General features: G+C 35.8%; 2 protein-coding genes across 4 annotated transcripts in view; one reads left to right on the top strand and one right to left on the bottom strand.

Annotated features, from left to right (window-relative positions):
* Positions 1 to 9,159, top strand: part of LOC121383063 (hepatocyte growth factor receptor-like) — a 36,346-nt gene extending 27,187 nt beyond the window's left edge. Inside the window, exons 14-16 of the mRNA XM_041512827.1 lie at positions 260 to 422; positions 3,867 to 4,003; positions 5,605 to 9,159. Of these exons, the coding sequence (XP_041368761.1) occupies positions 260 to 422; positions 3,867 to 4,003; positions 5,605 to 5,848 (544 nt within the window). The 3' untranslated portion in view covers positions 5,849 to 9,159. The remainder of the gene's footprint in view (positions 1 to 259; positions 423 to 3,866; positions 4,004 to 5,604) is intronic.
* Positions 9,160 to 11,431: 2,272 nt separating this feature from the next.
* LOC121384746 (protein O-GlcNAcase-like) overlaps positions 11,432 to 13,746 on the bottom strand; it is a 43,278-nt gene continuing 40,963 nt past the window's right edge. For all 3 annotated transcript variants that reach the window (XM_041515285.1, XM_041515284.1, XM_041515283.1), the window contains one exon: positions 11,432 to 13,096. In XM_041515285.1, the coding sequence (XP_041371219.1) occupies positions 12,797 to 13,096 (300 nt within the window). In that variant the 3' untranslated portion in view covers positions 11,432 to 12,796. The remainder of the gene's footprint in view (positions 13,097 to 13,746) is intronic.

Genomic DNA, 13,746 nt, shown 5'->3' with positions numbered 1-13,746 from the left:
GTATCACTCTGTATCGTGTGTATCTTTAACAGGTTGACAGTAATCAGATGGTCATGGTATCACTCCGCATCGTGTGTATCTTTAACAGGGTTGACAGTAATCAGATGGTCATGGTATCACTCCGCATCGTGTGTATCTTTAACAGGGTTGACAGTAATCAGATGGTCATGGTATCACTCCGCATCGTGTGTATCTTTAACAGGGTTGACAGTAATCAGATGGTCATGGTATCACTCTGTATCGTGTGTATCTTTAACAGGGTTGACAGTAATCAGACGGTCATGGTTGGAGATGGCTCATTTTCATATGACCTGTTTCCAAAAGAGTACATATTTGACAAGTTGAAAGACCGGCACATTCCAGTGAGGTGGATGGCTCCAGAAAGTCTTCAGTCAGGATTCTACGACACCAAGTCAGATGTTGTGAGTAGGGACGAGCCGAGCTGCTTTATTATAATATATATATATATATTTGGGTGGAACCCCCACCAAAATTGATAGCCCTACTGATTATGGAATTATTTTAAAAGTATGGGGATTGATATTTTACACCCATTACAATATGGATATTTATATATGTATGTGTGTGTGTGTACGTATGTACAATATGGATATTTATATATGTATGTATGTATGTGTGTATGTGTGTGTGTGTGCATACGTATCTATGTACATGTATGTACGCATGTATGTAGGTAGGTAGGTATGTATTGATGTATGAATATCTATATATTGTATGTATGTCGAGGTTGACTGTTACATACATAGATATTAACGCACTGGTGCAGGGGATAATTAAATCCTTTCTGGCCTCACAAATTGTCCCATGTCATTGCTGGGACTCGAACCTGTGGCACCGATTCGCCTGCAAATTACAAGACTAACCACGATACACTCTGTGCTATCGAAGCTTCCATAAAAAGAAGTTCTTTAACTCAACCATATGCATGGGGTCTACAATCTACGCGGTCGATCCCGCTTACGTGCATGAAACAGTGGGCAGACCTGGCACTGGCTAGTATGTATTGATGTATGAATATCTATATATTGTATGTATGTCGAGGTTGACTATTACATACATAGATATTAACGCACTGGCGCAGGGGATAATTAAATCCTTTCTGGCCTCACAAATTGTCCCATGTTGTTGCTGGGACTCGAACCTGTGGCACCGAATCGCCTGCAAATTGCAAGACTAACCACGATACGCTCTGTATGTATGTATGTATGTGTATGTATGTATGTATGTATTAGGGGTGCAACGATACGGTCAAAACCGTATTGCGATATATTGCGATATAAGAAACTGTATTGCAATATGTATTGCAATATAATTGATATTATTTATGGGTTGGGTTTTTTTTAATGAAAATAGAAGGCATAACTTTTTAATGATCTTTATTAGTTTCAGCTGTCAGGCTAAATGCTTTAGGCCATATTTTTATTTTTTAACACAATACTAGTCTACTAGAACACTGGCGTGACGGTGTCAAACTATTGATGATGATGATGATGATGATGATAACTAATTTAACGTGCCCATATACCACTAGGGTTTCGAACACGCCCATCCCGAGTCCAACCTCCGATAAGATCGGTGGCCTGACTCGGGATGGAGGTGGGGGGGGGGGGGGGGGTGAAAATGGGCAGAATTTTGAAAATAGCAATTAGTAAAAAAGTTAATAGAATAAAAAAAGAAAAAAAAAAGGTTACAATCCAAAAATAAAAAATAATTGACTGCTCAGCCGAATATTTATATAATTTGGAGCATTTTAGAAGGAAAGTCCAAAATTAAATAAGAGAAAGAAGAGAGGATTGGACTATTTAATAATATTTTTTAAAAAAAGAAGTAATTTCGACATAAAATTTTGAACGCAGATCTAAAAGTTTAAAGTCCGATTGATATGTCCACGCGAGTGGCCTCGTTAAGGCCGTTTGGGTGCACAGCTTAAAGGGACGAGATAGGTTGCATCCCGTCAAGAAAACCCCTAGATTGACAGTCGATAGACGTTGAAGGTGTAGTGCTGTGCTGAAATACAGATCTTGAGAAGCCGGATCTGTCTGAACGAGAGAGAGTATCAGACTAGGGTATAGTCCAGTCGTCATGGGTTGGTATAGTGGTGCGGACGGGCCCGACTCCGGAGGATACGAGATGGTATCACTATAAAGCAAGGTAAAGTCTAGAAAAAGAGTAGTAGGGGCCGACTCCGCTTCCTATTTCTTCTTAGAGTGGGGCGGTCAATCTTCCAGTACTGCTAGGACAGGCTTGGACATGTAGAGACTAAACGCGAACAACCGTGACGTTCTGCAGAATGGCCGTCATACGAGTCACGAAAGCAAGGAATCTCGCTAAAAAAGAATCCAACCTGGTGGTGCAGGCTGTCGAAATGAGAAGCGTTCCAGCGTTCAATCAGTTCCAATGGCCGCATACATTCCAGTAGAAAACTTCATTTCGCTGACAAAAACAACGAAATGAGGGACCCCCCAAGTCGAGCACACGAAAGCACGTGCAGTGTGCACAAGCAAAACAAACATGTCTTACCGCGTGGAGCTCCAGACTGTGAATGGTCAAACTATTCATAAATTGTCACATTCAGAAATCCTTACTATCGGGCTTTTCCGTTGCTGCTCGCTTAACACGGAAATGTACGTATTGAGTCACAATGTTTCGCCAGATCGACCGAACCAGAGCCGAGGTTATTAGCCGAGGTATTTTGAACGATCGGCCGAAGTATTCCAAGTTCAGTGAAAAACAGCGAAGTGTGATTCTCATTTGTTGGTTTATTTCTTTGAAGATGATAGCCGTAGCCGTAGCCGTAGCCGTAGCTGTAGCCGTATTCCAACGTAAATGAACAACGAATGATAATGTGTAAGTAACAAAACATTTATTTGTAATTATCATTAACTGGTTATTTTCACTGGACTTTTGACACGTTTTGTTTAGAAGTTAGAACCAAGTATAACCGACCTATCACTTCGTATGCCAACAAGTAAGCCGACTACGCTTGACGTGATTGTTACATTTCCTGTCATCACCAATTAATAAAATGATGTGGTTTTTGTTTGTTTGTTTGCCTATTTCAAATCAAATAAGTTACAAGGGAAAAAAATCGCGGTACGCAAAACTGTACCGCGGTTCGTATCGAGCTGATCAATTATCGCGGTATACCGGTATACTGGTTTATCGTTGCAGCACTAGTATGTATGTATGTATGTGTGTATGTGTGTACGTATGTACGTACGTGTGTACGTGTGTATGTACGTATGTAAATATGTACGTATGTAAATATGTACGTATGTATGTACGTATGTATGTACGTACGTATGTACGTATGTATGTACGTATGTATGTACGTATGTATGTACGTATGTAAATATGTACGTATGTAAATATGTAAATATGTACGTATGTATGTACGTACGTATGTACGTATGTATCAGTTTTAGTCAGTGTGGGTGTGGGAACATATGCTTGAAGCTTTCCATTTTATTTACTTTCATTCATGGTTAAGAGGATATCATTTTAAGCACAAAAAGAAAAATATAGCACCTCCACTCCTAGTTGGTACAATCCTACACCTATGTCTGGTCTTTTTCTTTGTGTGTGTGTTCATGCATTTGTGTGTGTGTGTGTCTGTGTGTGTTCGTGCATTTGTGTATGTGTGTGTGTTAGTGTGCATGTGTGTGTTCATATGCATGTGTGTTTGTGTTCGTGTGTGTATGTGTGTGTGATTCTGACTATATACACTTACTTGTTCATCATATCTCTGAAGTCCCGGTATACATATTAAGATCTGGGGTAGATCTGTTGATGGAGTGAATGCCACTGTCCTGTTATCTACACTGAGTTGGTTTCACCTATTTCAGTGGTCTTTTGGAATTGTCATGTGGGAGGTTCTGACCAGAGGTTTACTCCCATTCCAAGAAATACCAGATGATCAAGTTAAGAATTACGTTGTCAAGGGATACCGACTTGGAAAACCACACCTGGTTTGTGATGACTTGTAAGTTGTTTTATTCAATCTCTCTTAGGTAAAACAGTAAATAAATTTCATATTGTATTCTACACTTGTCCTAATATATTATTTATTTTTACAAAACAAACACAAAATATGTCATAAGAAAAGAATGCAAATTGTGTTTTTCTTTTCAGCAAACTAATGCAGACAATTTTATAGATTACTAGTAAAAAGGTCATAGGTTAAAGGGAATTGCCAGTATTGATTTAACAAAAAAAAAAGAAAGAAAGAAATGTTTTATTTAATGATGCACTCAACACATTTTATTTACGGTTATGAGACATATGGTTAAGGACCACATAGATATTTAGAGAGAAAACCTGCTGTCGCCACTTCATGGGCTACTCTTTTCGATTAGCAGCAAGGGATCTTTTATATGCACCATCCCACAGACAGGGTAGTACATACCACGGCCTTTGATATGCCAGTCGTGGTGCACTGGCTGGAACGAGAAATAGCCCTGATTTAACAACGAACATTTCAAAAGGTATCTTAGAGGAACATTCCTGACTTTGTGGCTGAGGAAGAATTTCCTGACTAACAGAGCCTTTTTGAAAATATAAAATTATTACACTTCGTTTCATCTGCAATACAAACACTGTGATTAATCATTATTATATCCCCAAGTAGCTGGGAACATTTCACAAGTCAGGAATGTCCTTTTAAAATTATTACACATTATACTGGTAATTGGAGTCATACTTAGCCTAAAATAATAAGGGTGGGCTGTAAAAATGAATCAGAGCACACTTAGTATTGTCTAGAATATTACATGCAACTAAACAGAAAGAACATTTTTAAATTACAACAGGACACTTTTTTGGGAAGGACCACTGACACCTACCTCCCTGCAGGTACAGTACTGGAAACAGAAAGAGTATTTTTAAACTGCAAAAGGACACTTTTTCAACCTTTTTGGGTGAGTGGGGGTGGGGAAAGGGGCTGCTAACCTTCATTTTCACCCTTTTTGGGTGAGTGGGGGTGGGGAAAGGGGCTGCTAACCTTCATTTTCACCCTTTTTGGGTGAGTGGGGGTGGTGAAAGGGGCTGCTAACCTTCATTTTCCTAGCCGTAGCCCAGTGGTACAGCGCTTGCTTGATGCGCGGTCGGTTTGGGATTGATCCCCGTCAGTGGGCCTATTGTACTATTTCTTGCTCCAGCCAGTGCACCACGACTGGGTACATCAAAGGCCGTGGTATGTGCTATCCTGTCTATGGGATGGTGCATATAAAAGATCCCTTGCTGCTAATCGAAAAGAGTAGCCCATGAAGTGGCGACAGTGGGTTTCCTCTCTCAATATCTGTGTGGTCCTTAACCATATGTCTGACGCCATATAAACGTAAATAAAATGTGTTGAGTGCGTCGTTAAATAAAACATTTCCTTCTTTCATTTTCCTGGCAGATACAGTTGTAGCAACACAATGTCAATGGATCAGATTACTACAGGTTATTCTGTTTTGCTGGATCATCACTTCATTTTCACATTTACCTTCGTTTAACACACAATAGCCCATGTATTTTCCATGCTGGAGTTTCGTTAAATCTTCATTCAATCATTTATTCATTGTGCTTTGTTGTTCTTGGTAGATTTATGCTGCTGAACATGTGCTGGGATTCAGAAACTGAAGATCGACCTTCATTCTCAGCTCTGGCCACAAGGTTTCACAGCATGCTAGCAGCTCAAAATGCACACAGTGATGATCATGATGATGATGTGTACATTAATACACCTTCACAACCAAACAGCATCTATGTTAACTTAGCAGACGCAGGCCTGAGAAAACTACCACCAAGGTCCAAGAAACAGGAGAATATATATGGAAATGTTTAGGTGTCACTAAAATTAAAATAAAGAAAATAAGTGCTACTGACTGTTCAGAGTTGGTCATAATGGATATTACAATGCTTGAATTTTAAACAAAAATTTCTATTTTTTTGTACCTTTTTATTTGAAGATCATTAAGATAAGAGCTTATAGCTACAGTCCTTTAAATGTTTACATTTGCTTATAATGTACTCGTTTCATTCATTTCCAGTACTCTCTTCAACATGATGTCATCCAGAAGTACCCGGTAACCTGTTGTCTTCCATTTAAACAGATTCTGTTGAATCTCTGTACAGTCATGTCTAACTACAATGACCATTACCATGACATTTACATCATATAACCAAACATTTACAGCAACAAATGTACAGCAATGTTATTCTGTTCATTATACTGTAATTCACACCTTCTGACACTGACAGAGCAAATTAGGAACTTATTAATGTATATCCAACTTCTGAACTACATTTCATAATTATAGATGCTGTAATGGGTTGAATGTGGCACTGTGAATGACCAAATTTAACAGTATATACACACACCACTTCACATCCTTGAACTTGTTGGGAGCTGACAGTCTCACATGCCAGTTACCACTGTCTGTTAAATTCACAGAGGTATTTCTTTTTAAAATATACCTCAGTCATTCAGTCAGAGGATTATTATGAATAATTAGGTCTTCTGCTATATGGTGGTTGATGACCTCCCAGTATCTTGTGCACTTATGAACAAAGTGACCCAAAGACAAACATGGTGGTTGTAATGAGGTCAGACTGTATATCAACCCTACTTACTGGAATGGAAATTAAGAGAACAATCTACATGTAGTTTAACATTTTGCTGTACTTAATTAATCAAACAAATGCTTTCTTTTAGAACCACATTTCAATTGTGCTGTTTTGTTTTATATATTCCAGATGTAATATTCTAATATATAGGCCTACTTACACACAATTTTCATTAATTTTGTATATTTTTATAAAGAAAATAAACTGACTTTTTATAAATGTAATTTTCAAACATTACAAATAATGTATATTGATCATATATTTATGTAGTACCTGTCATTTAGAATCTTTAGCTTTTACTAACAATCCCATTCTTCAAAAATGTTTCTTGTAAATAATTTCAGTTCGATTTGACGTAAGAAGAAAAGCAAACATGTTTTGGTAGTAATAAAAAATACTATTATTGTGTACAATTTAAAAAACAATCTACTCAGAAATAAATAATGTATAGTAAATTCCACAGTATGAATAAAAAGGCATTCCCTGTGGGAAGGACTATAAATTTGTTTTAATGTACACTTTTTGACATTCAGCTCAAGGATTCGAACCCACAACTTACTGAACTTGCCAACAAGTAAAACGCATCATCAAATGAACATGCAGCAGATAATTTAAGCGATATAAACCGGATACTAGTAACAGTAATATTTTCAGAAATCAGAAATCATTGATTACATATTTATCACATGTATCACACATATCAGTATGCCATCCACTGCTGAGAATTGACTGACCTAATCATTCAGGTTAGGTTTGAAAGGATCCAGTCGTCTTCACGTATTGCTTGCCATGTTAATCAAGTCTTAGAGAAATTACTTTGGCAGTTACATAATTTTTTTTAATGAATACTGGATTAAGTTGGAAAATGCACTCAAAAGTGTGGATTCATGATAAAAATAACACTCTCTCCCCAATGGAGCTTGTAAATTATTTTTTTAGAAATGCACACATTCTCGTACATTCTCCACTACTTAAACTTTATGTTAATGTACCTCAGGGAATTAACATGTTAACAATTACAAGTTTTGATTATTATGGGATTACATGTACATGTAGCATTAACGATCTTAGCTTCGCTCTAAGACCATCAGTCAGAATTACCAAATGTTTGACATCCAATAGCTGATGATTAATAAACTGATTTATTATCCACATAGTTCAAGATATACAGGGAAATATATCCAGTATGACACACGTGTCATAATGATTTCACACGACCAACAAATGATGTAACTTTGGGAAGCAAACATCATAACATAATGTGGCTTCCCAATTCTTATCTCTGTGTAATCGCTTACCAAAATGACGTTATTTCGTCATCTCCTAGTTACATTTGAATCATTCTGACACAATCCTGTTATTCATAAAAAATAATATTGTGGATAATAAAGAAATTATTACATTTGCATGTGAATCTTACTGATTTTACGAAATTTATGTCAGGAATCAAGTATTACCCTCAATCTTGCTCAGACAAAATAAAAATCCGGACACTCATTTCGTAAAATCAGTATGACACACAATTTAATAATAATTTCTATGTACTCTGGTTGTGTCATCAAACAAAAAATGTGAACATTTTCAGTGAAATTAAGTGTAACTTGTTGGTATTTTGTACTATGTGTATGAAAGAAATTATTGTTTAATATTATAGCATATTGTTTAATTCTGAATGCTTAAAAATATGTTTGAGATAGCAGCACACAAACACACACACACACACATAAATCAAATTATAAATCCTCAAACTGTAATTATGTGGGCCAATATATTCAGGACTAATTGTGTTTCTGGACTGCTGGTCCAATTGTAGTTCTACGCCCCGTTTTATAGACTTTAAATTTCTAACTGCTCAAATAACTCCTGAACTGCAATAAGTTACTTTGACTAATTCTGTAGATCAGAAACCCCCCTTCTTTTGAGGGGATTTGTGTTACCGTCACTTTTACACTTTTCAGATGCCATTTCACAAGGCAGAATCCTGTTTGTGGAGAATATTAGCATTCATTTCATAACTAGCTTCTGTGTAAATTTGCTGAACTGTAAATATTATACTAGTTAATCAATATTTATACAAATTGAAGTAGTTTATATTGACAAATGTAAAAAAAATGTTTGTATTTGTGTGCGAGTGATCTGTATTGTTGTCAACTAATACTGTATTTATTACTATATAAATGATACAATGTGCCATAGTCCAGATACATGTACATGTAGTATTTCCCAACCCGAGTGGTACTCGTGAAGGGTGCTTGCAAGGTTCAAAACAAGTATGTAGAGGTGCTTTTCTTCTTTGTTTTTCAGAGGTTAATAAAAGCAGGTATTATTTAAAAGAAAAAAATGCATTTAATGTTGTATTTATGTTAAAAAATGATATGGTAAATCGACCATTGAAATGAAGGGAGCGGGCAATGGGCTGTTACTGTTCATCAAATGGGTAGTCTGGCTTAACATGTTGTGAAACTCTGATCTAGATTCTTGATGTGTTGTTTTTATACTTTGTTCTTCAGGAAATACAGTGAAATTACATATTTTGCATTACTTTTTCTTTCTGTGCATATCTAACTGGCCTCAGTGGCATCATGGTTAGGCCATCGGTCTACAGGCTGGTAGGTACTGGGTTCGGATCCCAGTCGAGGCATGGGATTTTTAATCCAGATACCAACTCCAAACCCTGAGTGAGTGCTCCGCAAGGCTCAATGGGTAGGTGTAAACCACTTGCACCGACCAGTGATCCATAACTGTTTCAACAAAGGCCATGGTTTGTGCTATCCTGCCTGTGGGAAGCGCAAATAAAAGATCCCTTGCTGCCTGTTAGTAAAAGAGTAGCATATGTGGCAACAGCGGGTTTCCTAAACAGTAGTGTCAGAATGACCATATGTTTGACGTCCAATAGCCGATGATAAGATAAAAAGTCTAGTGGCGTCGTTAAATAAAACAAACTTTTGTTCTGTGCATATGAACCACCTTGAAAGGTATACATTTGCATTACCCCAACATCTAGTTACAACAAACCAAAATCTGTACAGGATGGCTGCATTGTAGAATAAGGAATACGATATTCATTAAAAATAAAACATGAAGTGATATTTAAATAGCTTTCTTACACACACATTGGTGAGAACATTATTCGTTATTTTCTAGAACACATAAGTGTAATAACATTTTAAAGACATATGACGGTCTCCTCCTAAGTGACGACCAGGTCACTTGTGCCATACCTATCAAAAAACCCAAAACAAAGTACGGCCGAATTGATCATTCTGTGACATACAAGTTAACCTGAAATTGACTAATCGGTGATGCACAGGTTAACTACAAGTGCTAGGGTCGTAAATAGGTTTTATTTGGTAAAGGCATTTAAATTTATTTTAAAACTGTTTATTTTTCCAGGATTTGTAAGAAATGGAGTACTATATTCGTGTCCATTAAGATACCATTTATCTTGCAACTTGTTTAAAAATGTATCTATCTCGCTTTCGTTCTATAGACGTTTTAAAACTTGTAAAATAAATGGTATCCAACTACTTCTCATGTAGTATTCTCTATTTATTCAATATTATTTTTCAGTAATTCAGGTAACTTATTATTAAAAAAAATTAAAGCCATATACCTGTTCCCCCAACCATAAAAAAGAAATAAATCCTACCCTCAGATAATTTCAACATATTCCTGAAATTTTTATATTTTATGACATCATATTAAAGTCACACACTTTTTCAAGATGACAATGTCTCTTTACAGAGCTAGTTTTCCAGTAACCTTTACAATGAACATCTGTTTTATGTCCATGGAGCAACAAACAATATTACATTTGTTTGACACCTTTACCCATAGTTTAAAGGGACAGACCCTAGTTTTTAAACACTACAGCATATTTTTCACTATTAGAGCCTTTTATGATCACTGAAATCAAAACATTACTTATTTTATTCTTTAAATTATCCATTTCCGTGGAACTGAAGTGTTTCTGGTCATCATGGTGTTTGTAGTACCAAAAATTGCATTTTTAAAAATATGAAAAATGCAAGTGCCTTCTAGGATTTTTTTAAATCCACTAGCCATGGGATCAGTGATTTTTAAATTGTACTAGCCTCGATTAAAAATTAACTAGCCCTACTTTACATTAAGTTAATCTAATTTTACTAAATAATAGTTATAATTAGATATGTTACACAAAGAGAGAGAGATTAAAAACACTAACATTGGGGATTGGGGTGTGGGCAGGATATTCATATTTACAAAATAGAGAATTGCAACATTTGACTCTTTATTTTTCCACTAGCCGTCGGGCATGGCAATAGTAGTTATTTACTAGCCCAACATTGAATATCACTAGCCTTGGGAGTGGGGCTACCATAATCTAGAAGCCCTGATCTGACAGCGACTAGTAGCGGTTTATCGATTCCAAGTTATAGTCTATTTTTAAGGATATTTCCTGTTTTAACATCACACTCTCTTCTTTCACTCTCTTGTAACTTTGACCAAGAGTTACAGGTTTGTAAATCAACTAAACTTAGTGTCCATTTTTTATGGCTTAAAACTAGGGTCTGCACATTTAACCTTCAGATATATTGTCAAGTTGAAACAATTAGTGACATGTTTTGATGAAGTCACTGCCATCACACAGATGACGACGATGATAATAGTATATTCAAGCAGAACACATCCTACAGCTCTTGGCATACCAGTGATTCAGATTTAGCTGGTTATAAAGAAAGCATCACATGATTTACTTACCAATAACGGTTTTTTACTTGTGGTTTATTTCACAAATATTTTGTTATAACAAAACACAGTGCATAACTCATAATTTATTGTCAAATGAATGAAAACTCAAATGTTTATTTTTGACATTTAAGTGACATTGCAATATGGCGAGAGAAAAAAAATTAAAATCAAGTTGTACAACATTTACTTGTGGAAACAAATTTCTTTTAAGACTATTTGTTGTTACAAACTGCTCACCCACCAGCTGTTATCCACATATGAACAGGAAGCTCAACGTCCATAAATCTTCCAAAAACAAAATATGATGGCATAGAAATATGACATATCAAATCAATCCATCCATTAAGAAAGGACAAAAACCCTTTCTACACTTCATACGGAGGTGAGCCCAATGTAGGTGACAAATAAACCTAACCATAAAATGTCACTGGAGCATTAAGTACAAATAGCCATCACCATAATTTGTGCAGATCTGGTCCAACAATACTCAGTTCTCATGATATTGTAGATTTCATGATTTTTGTCTTAAATAGTATCTACACTAGCACTTACAAAACACAACAAAATATTAATAGTTTTAGCTGTGAATCATTGCACAGTGGCCAGTTCAGTGTTGTGATATGGCAATAACATGTATAAATGGCAAAAGTGGGATTGTTTTTGTATCTGCTGAACCAAAGAGTGATAAAGATATATTAAACCTTTTCAAATGTTGGCACCAAGTTTTGCAAACTGTTTTTGAATCTCTGTCTTAATGAACAGAACATTTTAGACATATATTATAAAACAGAACACATACTTTTCAATTTATTTTTTCTATACTTTTGAGGAGAGTAAAAACATAAAAGCTTACATATCAGTAGCAAAAAATAATATTTCTTCAACATTTTATGGGCAAATGACAAAGACCCCAAAAAGCATATAATCCAAATAAGGAATAAGCAACCAAGTAACCAAAATTAGGTACTGCAAGATTCATTATTATTAGAAATATATATTGCAATTTAATGTCTTTACAACATATCACAGGTAAGCAATGTTGACTTTTGAACAACTCAGTTTTTCTCAGAATATCAAGTATTCTGGTTCATCTAAAGCCGACAAAGAATACACTAAAGATTTGTTACAACGACCTCATATTCATCACCATAGTTATTATCTCCATGTCAAAACCACTGTTAACTTTCTAGTCTCAAACATATTCTGGACTCCGACTGCATGTAATATGAGTGGCACTGAAGTCTAGATCAAGTCTAAACCCGAAGTATAGGAGTTTGTGTAAGCTGCTGGGAAGATGGACCTCGGCTAGTCCGAGTATGCATGTTACCCCATGGTCGTGATTTACTGCCTACATTTTTTTTATTTTATGAATAAATGCTGACCATTAAGAGTCAATTTTAATACTACTGTTAACTTTTAACTTCTCAAAAACTATTCATATTACACGTCCACAATACACAATTTCCTCAGAAATGCAATCTGGTCCTCCAATTGGAAAGAAGCCTAATTTTGCATAAAAGTCCATCATGTACTTGTCCCCAACATTGAGTTCACAGTGCACACCAATGGAGCCACTAGCTTTGAGTGCAGACAATACACATGCAAGCAGTCTCTTGGACACTGCCAAGTCTTCTCTTCTACTTGGAACAACATCAAGACGCAGTACTGATGGATAGCGTTTGTGTATACTCTCTGGGACTAGTGGCTGCTCATTGTGGAAACTCAGAATGACTTCCTGCAAAACAAAATATTCAAATTAAACATGCTATGTCAAAGTTGCAATAATGGCAGTTCCCGCCAAAATATTTATTGATTTTCGCTTTTTAACAAAGTTAATATCTTCATCTATATGCCTATAAAAAAAATTACAACCAAATAATGCCATTTACTAGTCGGGGGGAAAAAAATATTTTAAGAGAGAAATCTTGAGTGTGTCACACATATTAACCAGTGATGTCACTGTTTTATGCGTACATATATTAAACACACAAAATGTACCCAGAATTCTTTGCCATCAGCAGACAAAAGCAACAAAGATGGTTATGCTGTATTTAACCCAAAATTAAAAACTATTCGGACAAACCCCTCTTGTCATTCAATGCAAGACTTATTAAAATTATTATTCTAGAGTTAATTATGAAAAGACTATGCGTGGATCAATGAATTTGTAGTTATATATTACAAATAAATGTAAAAATAATGAAATAATGTAGTTTCACCTTTGAAGCTCGAATGAAGCAAGAAAATTCAAAATATAGCTATACAGAGTTACAATTTTGAATCTCCATTGACATATTTACTAATCGCACATACAATTATAGCACCTTTAAATTTCGGTGCACGTACATGTAATAAATTTGAAATAATGAAAGCAGTTAAAGGGAT

Source organism: Gigantopelta aegis, chromosome 10 (assembly GCF_016097555.1).
Source record: "Gigantopelta aegis isolate Gae_Host chromosome 10, Gae_host_genome, whole genome shotgun sequence".
In the NCBI taxonomy this organism is placed as follows: Eukaryota; Metazoa; Mollusca; class Gastropoda; order Neomphalida; family Peltospiridae; genus Gigantopelta; species Gigantopelta aegis.
This window is presented reverse-complemented; position numbering and strand designations above follow the sequence as displayed.